We start from the raw sequence: 12,141 nt of genomic DNA, 5'->3' as shown, positions 1-12,141 counted from the left end.
AGCCAGGACGCTGGCTTCACCAACCCTCTAATCTCTAGGTCCCCCCAATATCTTCCCTCATCATAGAAAGGACAAGAGATACTTTCGGCTGCCAAGGTTAAATCCCGGGGCCCGAGGACTGGCCTCTTCTTCAGAAAGAAGCACCCCAGAGGGGCTTCAGAGCCTCGGGAAGGAGGACCAGGAGGGAATGCATGGTCTGTAGACAGCCGCAAAGATGTCTGTAGACAATCTGCAAAGAGACACTGTTCAGGCTGAGGGACGGCCCTATAAATTATAAAGTTTATTTCATAGATAAAGTGCCAAGAAGAAAACAAAGCCAACCAGCTCGAAGAAGCTGTAGCAGCAGCCCACATAGAGGAGTCTGGAACAGTCAGCAAAAGGGCCGGTCATCACAGGCCGCAGAGGAGCAGGGGGCAGGGGTAACCCCCAACATCTGACTTCCTTCAGCTGGTATCATCCAGGGGGGCACAAGGGCATGGCGAGCGGCTGAGGGTCACCCCTGGGAGGTTGGCTACAAAGTTCCCCCATGTTCTTCTCAGTGCATAGTCCATCTGCTGGACGACAGAGAGGTAGGGGACAGTCAGGAGAGAGGGAAAACCGGGGACCAGCTGAGTGGTCTCAGGTGTTCTTTCCCTTAGGGCCACCAGGTGGTGCTAGGGAGCCAAAGCAAGGCACTTCACTCACCCTGCTACAAGCTCCCTCCAATTCAACTCAACCTAGCTGAAATCAGTTTCCTCATCTGTACAATGGGCCCAACAAAACCATGGATAAATAAATAAACCTTGCAGGATTATTACACAGTAAAGCAGAAAGCTTCAGAGTCAGATGACCTGGGCTTCAATCCCAGCTCAGTCACTCAGCCCCTTTGCTCCTTTAGCCCTTCTAGCTTTAAAGTGACAATGGAAATCCAAGAACTGGAAATCCAGGGTCCTGAGTTCAAATGCTGGCTGTGCTGCCGAATGTCTGCGTGGCCTTTGACCTCTCTGGGCTTCTATTTCCTTATTTGTCAAACCAAAGAAGTAGATCAGGTGACTTTCCCTCCCAAAGCTGGGACTCTGGGCTTGAATGAGATCAAGCCTGAAAAGTGCTTTGTAAACATTAGTAAGTGTCAGTTGTGATTCATTCAAACCATTTTGAGGATGAACTTTCCACAGGCAAAGCTTCTAGGCCAGGCAATAAGGAAGAGGGGACAACTGCCCCCTGAGGTCTGGAGAAGTGGTCAGGGGAGCCAGCCCCCTCACCTGGTGAAGCTAGAGTAACAGCAACCATGCCCCCCTCCCCATTCGCAGACTGTTTAACACACAGTAGCTTCTGTGAGTCTGGCCTGTCTCTGGGCATCACTGTTCTCATCTGCAAAATGGGGAGGAAGTTCTTGTTCTGCTCACTTTCCCAGGGTGCTGTGAGGATTCGGGAGGAGGGTGCTGGGAGTTGGAGAGGAAAGGGTGGGGCAACACAGTGAAGGAGATGCGAGATGCCTCCCAGGCTGCTGGCCTGGGAAACTGAGAGCTGGAGGTCTCTCTGCCTCAGGCCTTTGGCCAGGTGGGGAGCTGTGGCTCTCGAGAGAAGGGGACCCTGCCCAGCCCCGATGGGAGGAACCCTGCCTACCTACACCCACAGTTCTGTGGCAGAAAAGAATGTGGAAGGAATTATACTCCCCAACATCCTCCTAGACCAAAAGGAGATCATTTACCCAAGTTCGCTAGCTAAATGGCATTGCCAATAGCCAGTAGCCTCAGTAAATCTGCCTTTTCTCCTCCAGCCCCCCAACACTTACCTTCTTGTACTGTCGTATTCTCTGCTTCCCCTGATTCTGGCCTTGAAGCAGCTGTTCGGTGTCCCCCAGGCCCCCAGCGGGCATTTCATGAGGAGGAGGAGACAGCCCTTCAGGGAGGCCAGAGCTGGTTTCCAGGCACCGGGCGCGGGGCTTCTCTCTGCGGTGCCGGAAGCTTAGGGACCTCTGGAATCGGGGGGCCTGCTGGTGCCCTTTGGGAACCAGCCCCTTGCATTCCGAGGGCTCCCCCCACATCTCCTGGAGTTTGTCATAGGAGGGCCGGGGTACCCTCAGGGACTGGCTCCGAGTGGTCACCATGGCTGCTGCGGTGAATGATCAGGGCAGGCAGGCCAGGAGTCCCCAGAGTTCACGTGGGTCAGCCCCAGGAGTCTCCACCCAGCTGCTAGGTAACTGGGGCCAAAGGTCGGAGCCACTAAAATTCCAAAGTACAAACCACATCATCTTCCAGAGGAGAAGGGAGCGCTGACTACCCCCCCCCAACTGCCACCTCCTGAATCCCTCTCAGCTCTGTGCAGAGCAGACATCCTCCTCCCCATTTCACAGACAGGAACACTGAGACTCAGGGAACTCCAGAGACTTGCACAGAGCTGAGTTTGGAACCCAGCTCTCCTGATTCCAAGGCCAGCGTTCCTTTACTGCCTCCAGAGTAAAGGACTTGACCAGAGTCATGTGGATAGCAAGGGTGGAGGTGGTGTGTATAGAGGACTTGACCTGAGTTCAAATCCAGCCTCAGATACTTATTAGATATGTGACCCCCAGGCACGTCCCTCAACTGCCTTCTGCCTCAGTATCCTCGACTGCAAAATGGGAATAATAATGGTGTCTGCTTCCCAGAGCTGTTGTGAAGATAAATAAGATAATATTTATAAGTGCTTAGCATTTATGTGCCTGGTACATAGTAGGCATTTAATAAATGCTTGTTTCCTTCATTCCTTTCTCCCTCGCTTCCTTCTTTCTTTCCTTTCCTCCCTCCCTCCCTCCCTTCTTTCCTTTCTTCCCTCCCTCTTTCCTTCCTTTCTTCCTCTCTTCCTTCTTTCCTTGAAGGATCCTAGGGATTCTGACCTTCACAGCAGCAACCACATATATTGATATTTCTATTTTACAAAGAAGGAAACTGAGGTTCAGTGACAGTAAGTGATTTGTCCAAGGACACTGCTGGTCAGTGGCAGCACGAAGGGTCAGACAGAGGCATGGAGGAGCCTCCTGGCAGAGGACAGCTGGGCAGGCTGATTTCCAAGCTATAGGCTTGCTGCCACCTGCTGATTCCTTTGCTGAGTCCTCTGGGTGCTTGTCCTGATAGGCTCGTGGTCATCTCCAAGAGGCAGCAGGGGTTGTCACTTGGTCAGTAGGTCCTGAGACCTGAGCACCATTGGGTGGGTGGGTGGAACCAAGAGCCCCAGGGAGAGAGGCAAGGAGGGAGAGAATTTCAGGTGAGGGACACAGCCCGTGAAAATGCCTGGAGGGGGACATGAAGTAGCTTGTGAAGGGAATTAATGACAGGTCTGAAGGGATTTTTACAGTGGGTATGCCTCTATTCTGCAATTCACCTGCAAAGGTTTGGGTCCTGAGTCCTCAGGAAGCAGGAGGGAAGCCTGGAGGACCTCACCCCCGCCCCCCAGCCCCACTGAGTGAGTCTTTCCTGGGAGTATAGTAAATAAAAACCAGCATGCTGGTAATGTGGTAATGTTCTCATGGAAACTGTAACCCCCTTGAGGGCAAGGATTGTATTGGAGTTTTTACTAGCATGAGAATTGCGATGAGACTGTGATAAAAGTAGGGGATTTGGAATCAGGAGATACGACTCAAATATACAGTAGCCACAGGACCTTAGTGAGTCACTCCGCATCTCAGTTTTACTTTTTTCATCTGTAAAACGGGATGATAATATTTGCATTCCCTCCTTGAAAACTTGGGAAGCTAGGAGAGGAAGTGGATAAAGTTCAGGTCCTGAAGTCAAGAAGCTCTGAGTTCAAATCCAGCTTAAGACACTTAAGACACACACCAGCTGTGACCCTGGGCCAGTCCCTTATCTTGTTTACCTTAGTTTCCTCATCTGCAGAATGAGTTGGAGAAGGAAATGGCAAACCACTGCCAGGATCTCTGCCAAGAAACCCCAAACAATGTTACAAAGGGTCAAAAATGACCTAATAACAAAAACATCCAGAAAGTTGTTAGGTGGGTGCAATATCTGCGTTTCCCACTAGGTGGTGCTACCCTTAAACGACCGGCCTAGATTTACCCGATTCTCTCTGGAATCCGGATGCTTGAGTCACAGCCCTTCCCTAGAAGGCTGCAGGACCCCACAAGCGCCACCAGGGGGAAGCATATACACTGCTTCCCCCAACATCAAGCTCACCTTGGATTAACCCTTCACGGACTTCTGGGAATGTACTCTACCGAATGAAATGGATAGAATCTTGCTCAGAATATTAAACTTTCGGTTCTACTTAACTCAGAAACCCCTCCCAGTGCATTTCTCCTTTCATTTCCCATTGCATTCATGTCAAACATTCAACATTTTAGGATCTCACAATTTATTGTACATCAAACTAAGTAAAAAGGAAACTAGACCCAACCCTCCCATAGGATTACTGTTCTGGACCCCTTCCAGATGCGTGGGTGTGGAGGGGAGGAACCCTGCCTGCCTACGCCCACAGCTCCGGTAAAGAAAAGAATGTGGGAGGAATTGTACTCCCCAAAACCCTCCTAGATCAAAAGGGGGGTCACTTACAAGGCTTCTCTCACTAGTTGAATGTCAGTAGCCTCAGTAAATCTGCTCCTCTGGCCAACTCTGGCCTTTCCATCTGGTCCCCAGTCACACTGGCTGCCCCCCTTTCTCCTTTCCTGGAATTCTGAATCACCAAATCAGAGAATGGAAGGTAGGAAGCAAAAAATGATGGATGGGATGAGGCTCCCTCTAGGTTCAGCAGGAACTCTGATCTTATCTAAGACCAGAAAACCTGCAATTCTGGAAAGAATTCAAGGTCTCAGGATAGGGGGAAGGGGCAGAGTTTGAGGCTGGGAAAGGGATTTTACAATACAAATTGCAGTTACAATTGTACAAACTGGTTTTACAAATTGGTTTCACTAATTGATTTAGACCCCAGGTACCCCATCAAAAAGCGGGCCTGGAAATATACCAATAGCATCCCCCTTCTTTAGCCAGTGTGCTCAGAACACAACAGGTTGTATCATCCACTCTCCTGGCCAGAATGGACTAGCCTTGTTTCTAGCGGGAAATATACACATTCTGTTCTGTCTCCCTTTGTGGAAGATTTTCTGGTCCCTAGGATCACCACAAAGCAGGAAACTACAGCAATATGGACACTGTTGTTTCCATGGGCCAATGCCCCCACTTCACCTCTGTGGTTCTAGGTCTTACGAAGTCTTCTTTTGGGGAAGCTGAGGGGATACTGACCTTGGCCTGGAGGTCACAGGTGCTAGGAGGAAGTGGCCGGAAAGGAGACAGAAAGACAAGCCTATGCACACCAGCAGCTAAGCAACAAAAATGAATTTCTCAGGGAGAAGGAGGAAGCAAGGCCAGGCCGGGCATGGCAACAACTATTCATTAAGCACTTATTATGGGGCAAGAAGGGACCGAGTACTGGAGAAACAGCAGAAAGGCAAAAGGGAAACCTCCCAGTCTAATAGGGGAGGCGACTGCAATCACCTAGAAGAAACAATGGAGATCCGCAGGTATGGCCCACTGAGATCATCACACTAGGGCTCAGGAAGAAGGGAGGAGGCATGGTCCCCATTTCTATCAGGCTCAAAGGTTTGCAAAGGGTTTGGCCTATTAGATATGATCTCATTCTAGCCCCACAAGTGTTACTGGCTCCCAGATGAAGAGATGCCACAAACAATAGAGAAATCTCCCCAGGGCAGGTCCCCAAGACTTGTCCAACAGAATGGCGCTAGCCATTTCTGGTAATTCACGCAGGCCCAGACAATGCTTCCAGGCAGAATCTAGGAAGCATTTCAATGGTTACAATTGCTTGGCCAAGAAGCTGAAGACCCAGGGCACAGGTGGTATTTTCATCACTGCTGGCAGTAGGAAAGAACTTTGAAAGAAAAGAGTAGATTGGAGAAGTGAATGGTTTTTTGAGGACATATTGTTTGAGAAAAGGATTTGAATTTCCGGATCATGACTTGAAATGTCAAGATGCAGCCTTTAACTTCAATAGCCTCTCACACAACAGACCCTGGCTACTGTTCATGTATCTTGAAGAGTGTATAGAATTTGAGAGCAGTAGACAGTGCTGGACCTGGAGTCAGGAAGATTCATCCCTGTCCTTTACCTGCCATCAGAGTTCAGCTCTGAGCGGAGTCAGAATTCTCAAGAGAACAGGCAGGCTCCCCAGACCCCACATTTATTGCCTCCTCTCCCCACTTCGTTTCCTGAGGAAAGTTGCTAATTATATTAACGTTGCTTTTAGTTCTAGGCTAGGGTTTCCCCAAAGAAATGGGGAAAGTGAAAAGATACCCAATATAGAAATATGAATCAGGTATTTTAAAAATTTTCATTATTTATTTTAATACTCATTTTTTAAATATTTGAGTTCTGAATTCTCTCCCTCCCACTCACCCACCTATTCTGGTCTTTTTTTTTTTTAGAGAGGGAAGGCAGGGCACTTGGGATTAAGTGACTTGCCCAAGGTCACACAGGTAGTAAGGGTTAAGTGTCTGAGGTCACATTTGAACTCAGATCCTCCTGCTTCCAGGGCCTGTGCTCTATACACTGCACCACCTACCCACTCCACCCCCACCTATTCTGAAGGTAAGAAATGTGATAGCATAACACATGTGGAATCATGCAAAACATATTTCCATATTATCCATGTTGCAAAAAAAGCAAGAAAAAAAAAGTGGAAAAATTGGGCTTCAATCTGCATTTTAGACTCTATCAGTTCTTTCTCTGGAGGTGGATATTTTTTGTTATGAGACCTTTGGAACTGTCTTGAATCACTGTTTTGTTGGGAACTTTTAAGTCCTTCCAGATGATATTTGTTACTATGTTTTCCTGGTTGTCTGTCCACTTCACTCTGCATCAGTTCATATAAGTCTTCCCAGATTTTTCTGAAATCATCCCCCTTGTCATTTCTTATAGCATAATAATATTCCATTACAATTATATACCATAACTTGTTCATCCATTCCCCAATTGATGGGCATCCCTTTGATTTCTAATTCTTTGCCAGCACAAAAAGAGCTGCTATAAATAGTTTTGTAATATAAATATTTTTCCTTTTTCTTTTTTTTGTTTTTAATTATTTTAAAATTTTTTTAGTTTACATCATTCATTTACACAAGATTTTGAGTTACAAGTTTTCTCCCCATTTTTCCCCTACCCACCACCCCAAAACAGTGATCCCATTGAATATCCCCTCCCCCAGTCTGCTCTCTCCCATATCTTCCCCCATCCCCCCTCCGACTTTCCAGTAGGGCATGGTGGATCTCTATGCCCCAGTGCCTGTATATCTTATTTCCAAGTTGCATGCAAAATAATAATAATAATAATAATAATAAAATATATATATATATATATATATATATTTTTTTTTAAACATTTGATTTTAAAACTTTGAATTCCAGATTCTTTCCCTTCCTCTCTAGTCACCCACCCTTACTGGGAAGATGAGCAATTCAGTATAGGTTGTCCATGTGTAGCTAATGCAAAACATTTCCATAGTGGATATATTGTGAAAGACTGACTATATTTCCCTCCATCCTATCCCAACCCCCACTAGTTCTATTCTCTACTTTGATCTGGTCCCTTTTCAAAAGTGGGTGCTTCCAACTTCTCTCCCCTCAAGCCTGCCCTCCCTTCCATCATCCCCCTCTTGTCCCCTTCCCCCCTACTCTCCTGTAGGGTGAGATTCCCTATTTAGCGTGTATGTCATTCCCTCCCTACACCCAATTCAATGAGAATAAGGTTGACTCATTCCCTTTTACCTTCCTATTCTTCCCCTCCATTGTAATAGTTTTCCCTTGCCTCTTCTATATGGGATAATTTACCCCATTTTATCTCTCCCCATCTCCTCTCATTATATTCTTCTCTCATCTCTTAATTTCACCTTTTAAGTATCATCTCTTCCTATTCAATTGGTCCTGTGCCCTCTGTCTATGTGTACCTGTACACATATATACACACATTCACATATGTATTCATATGCCCATTTGCCCTCCTATATAGACATATATATGCATGTATGTGTGTGCATATATATATATATACACACACACACACACACACACATTTCTATTCCCTTCAACTATCCTCATACTGAGAAAAGTGTCATGAGTTACAGTTATCATTTTTCCATGTAGGAATGTTAATAGTTCAACTTTGATAAGTTCCTTATGATTTCTTTTCCCTGTTTACCTTTTCTTGCTTCTTGTATCTGAATGTCAAATTTTCTATTCAAATCTGTTTTTTTCAGCAAGAATGCTTGAAAGTCCTCTATTCCACTGAATGACCATATTTTCCCCTGAAACATGATAGTTTCGCTGGGTTTTCCTTTTTCTTTGATCTCCTCAGAATTGTTGTTTGCATGTTCATTTATATGAAACTCTACATGACCCCATGGAAGTTGACCATGGAGTTTTCTTGGCAAAGATACCAGATTGAGTTGCCATTTCCTTCTCCACTCTGTCCCCATTTTGGTGAGGAACTGACTTGCCCAGGGTCACACAGCTAGTGTCTGAGACCATATTTGATCTCAGATCTTCTTGATCCCGAGCCTCATGCCCTTTCTACTGTACTACCTAGCTGCCTTTTTTTCTTTGACATGCAGACCTAGTAGTGGTATTGCTGCATCAAAGGGTATGCATAGTTTGATAGCCATTTGGGCATAGTTCCAAATTGTTCTCCAGAATGGTTCTATCAGTTCACAACATCACCAACAGTACATTAATGTCCTCATTTTTCTATGCTCCCTCTGACATTTATTATTTTCCTTTTCTGTCATATTAGACATTCTGATTAGTATGAGATAGTACCTCAGAATTGTTTTAATGTGAATTTCTCTGCTCAATAGTGTTTTAAAGCATTTATGCATATGACTATAGATAGCTTTGATTTCTTCTTCTGAAAACCATCCATTCATATCCTTTGACCATTTATCCATTGGGGAACAACTTGTATTATTGTAAATTTGACTCAGTTCTCTATATATTTGAGAAATAAAACCTTTATGAGAGATACTTGCTGTTAAAAATTCCCCCTCCCACATCTTTTTAATCTAATGTAATCAAAGTTATCCATTTTACATCCTGTGATCCTCTTTATCTCCTGTTTAGTCATAAATATTTGATATTTATATATATAAATATTATTTGGTCATATATACACATATGTGTTTATTATGATTATAATTTTATAATAAATATAGATATTTAAAATAATTTAAATTTAAAACAAATATAAAAATAAATATTATGATGATTATAATAATAATAAATAAATATTATTTGGTCATAAATAGATCTAACAGACAAAATTTTTCACACTCTACTAATTTCCTTGTGATATCACCCTTTAGATCTAAATCGTGTATCTATTTTGACCTTATCTTTGTATATGGTGTGAGATGTTGGTCTATACCTAGTCTCGGCCAAACTGCTTTCCCAGTTTTCCCAGGAATTTTTGTCAGAGTGATTTCTTGTCCCTAAATCTTGGATCTTTGGGTTTATCAAACAATTGACTACTATGGTCATTTACTACTGTGTGTTCCATTGATTCACCATTGCAATTCTTAGTTGGTACCAGATTGTTTTGATAATTATCTCTTTTTTTAATATAGCTGGAGATCTGGTACTGCCAGGCCACCTTTCTTCGAATTTTCCCCCCATTGATTCCCTAGATATTCTTGATCTTTTGTTCTTCCAGATGAATTTTGTTATTATTTTTTCTAGCTCTATAATTTTTTTGCCAGTTTGATTGACATGGCACTGAATACATGAATTAATTTATGTAGAATTGCCATTTTAATTATAGTGGCTCAGCCTGTCCATGAACAATGAATATTTTTCCATTTGTTCAGATATGTCTTTATTTGTGTGAAATGTGTTTTGTAATTATGTTCATATAGTTCCTGGATTTGTCTTGTCTGGTAGACTCCCAAACATTTTATACTGACTACAGTTATTTTAAATGGAATTTCTCTTTCTGTCTCCTGCTGCTGGGCTTTGTTGGTAATATATAGCAATGTTGATGATTTATGTGGGTTTATTTTATATTCTGGAACTTTGCTAAAGTTGTTAATTGTCCTTGACATGTTTAATGTGAAGGTATTTGTAGAACCTATATCTGATTGAATGTGGCCATGGGTGAGGGGAGAGGAAAAAGAGGGAGGGGAAAAAAATCTGGAACTCAAGGGATTGTGAAACTGAATGTTGTAAACTAAAAGTAAATAAATAATTTTTTAAAATAAAGTTGTTAATTGTTTTAATTAGTTTTTTAGTTGATTCTCTAAGATTTTCTAAGTATATGATATACATTGTATCATCTACAAAGTGATGGTTTTAAATTGGGTATTTTTCAGTGTTCACAAGGTCTGTGAGAGAAGAAAACACAAAAGGAGAAATATGAAGGAAGTTATAAACCTGGTCCGTTGAGTCTGTGTTCTACAGCCCGGAGCTTGAACACCCGGGCCCTGCTGTTTGGTCTGCCCCCTAACTGGAGTCACCTTTGTCTTATTGAGAGCTACCTCCCAGAGCTCCATGGAAGCTGCTGTTGCTTGCAGGCACAGCACCCTGCATCATCAGCTCTCCTGAGTCAGGGATCAACGTGGGAGACTCTGTTCAGTGATGAGTCACAGGGAGCTGGAAGCAGGCAATAGATATCTCTGCTGGACACCATCTCCACGTATCCCTACAATGGCAGGCAGAGAATATCATGCATGTTCCAGGTGGGAGAAGGGTTACCAAAAAAGGGAAGAAAATGTGGGATTCATGAGCTTAGCCCTGATACCTGGCAAAGTTCTCCAATGTATGACAACAGTGACACGGTCCTTGACCTCAAGGAGCTTAGAGTCTACTGGAAAGGGTGAGGGAGGGGGAGACAACACTGAGGTGGGGCATTAGTCAGCTGTTGATTGGATCAGGGAAGGCCTTGACAGGAGGTGGCATTTGAGCTATGTTGAGGAAAAACTGTGAAAGGGATTCAGCCCATCATTGTGAAATAACTTCCTGTTATTGGCAATAGCTTGGATGGGGAGGGAGGGAGCTAACAAGGAATCCAGGCTGACTCCTAGATTGGGAGCCTGAGGGACTGGGAGAAGGGTGCTGCCCTTTAGGGAAGAGTAGGGGAGGGGTAAAGGGGGACAAGGTAATGATCTGTTTGGGACAGGTTGAGTCTAAGATGTCTACTGGACATCCAATTTGGGATGTCTGAAGATTGGAGGTCAGCAGAACGACTGGGGCAGGAAAGGTAGATCTTTCTTAGAATTATCAGCATAGAGAGGGTCATTAAATCCACGGGAGCTGATGTGATCAGCAGGTGAAGGAGTACAGAGGGAGAAGAAAAGGGGGCCCAGGATGGAGGCCAGAGGGAGCCCTACGGCTAGAAGCAGGGATCTGGAGGAGGATCCCAAAAGAGAGAGAGGAGGAGCCGTAAGGGGTGGGGCTGAAAAGCCAGAGAGAAGATGCTTTCAAGGAAGAGAGTGATGGACAGTGTCAAAGTCTAACAGGTCAAGGGGAATGAGAATTAAGAAAAGGCCATTGGATTTAACAGCTATAGGTCACTGGGAACTTTGGAGGCAATTGTTTAGGTGGAAGGAGAAAGTCAGAAGCCAGATTGTAAGGGATTAGGAAGAGAGAGAGGTGAGAAAGTGGAGGCTTCCACTGTAGATGGCCTTTTGGAGTTTGGTACAAAGGGCAGAAGAGAGAAAGAATGATGGCGGGATGGAAGGATGGAGTGAGGGTTTTTTGAGAACTATGGAGACTTGGGCATGTTTGCAGGCAGCAGGGAGTGAACCAGTAGGGAGGGAGAGATGGGGATGACAGAGGGGGCATGCTGTTGGAGGAGACTGCTGGGATGGGGTCATCGAGCAGGTGGAGAGGCTTGCCTTGGTCAGGAGTCAGGCCACCTCATCATGTGACACAGGGGTGACAGAGGAGGAGGAGCAGATGACGGCTGAATGATGGGAGATGAGGAAGGGGAGAGATGAGGGAGGGGGGAGCCATGGGAGGTTTGAGGGGGGATGAGAAGGTCTGGAAGAACAGCTGAGGAGAGTGGGAGGGGGAGTGAATTAGAGAGATATAGTAGGACAGAGGCTATTCCAGACCCAAACTTCCTCTCCTCCAGTCCTTCCCTTTCCCCCCTCTTCTTCTCTCCTCTCCCCTTCCCC

At 44.9% G+C, this 12,141-nt stretch overlaps 1 protein-coding gene across 5 annotated transcripts; it reads right to left on the bottom strand.

Annotated features, from left to right (window-relative positions):
* Positions 1-261: 261 nt before the first annotated feature.
* On the bottom strand, positions 262-5,683 carry CUNH11orf86 (chromosome unknown C11orf86 homolog). Of its 5 annotated transcripts, none has more exons than XM_069066460.1 (4): positions 4,524-5,486; positions 3,832-3,892; positions 1,775-2,204; positions 262-551 (listed from the first exon to the last, which is right to left on the bottom strand). In XM_069066460.1, the coding sequence occupies exons 3-4, from the start codon at positions 2,087-2,089 to the stop codon at positions 444-446; spliced, it is 423 nt and encodes a 140-aa protein (XP_068922561.1). In that variant the 5' UTR covers positions 2,090-2,204; positions 3,832-3,892; positions 4,524-5,486; the 3' UTR covers positions 262-443. The 5 variants fall into 5 exon arrangements, with proteins under 5 accessions (XP_068922561.1, XP_068922558.1, XP_068922560.1 ...); XM_069066457.1 differs by having other exon boundaries at positions 262-554; positions 4,524-5,479; XM_069066459.1 differs by lacking the exon at positions 4,524-5,486 and adding an exon at positions 4,149-4,167 and having other exon boundaries at positions 262-554.
* Between the last annotated feature and the right edge of the window lie 6,458 nt (positions 5,684-12,141).

This window comes from Petaurus breviceps, unplaced genomic scaffold (assembly GCF_028583685.1).
Source record: "Petaurus breviceps papuanus isolate PSGF00001 unplaced genomic scaffold, PetGlider_PUasm1.0 90721, whole genome shotgun sequence".
Lineage (NCBI taxonomy): Eukaryota > Metazoa > Chordata > Mammalia > Diprotodontia > Petauridae > Petaurus > Petaurus breviceps.
The sequence above is the reverse complement of the archived record's forward strand: the minus strand, read 5'-3'. Positions and strand labels throughout refer to the sequence as shown.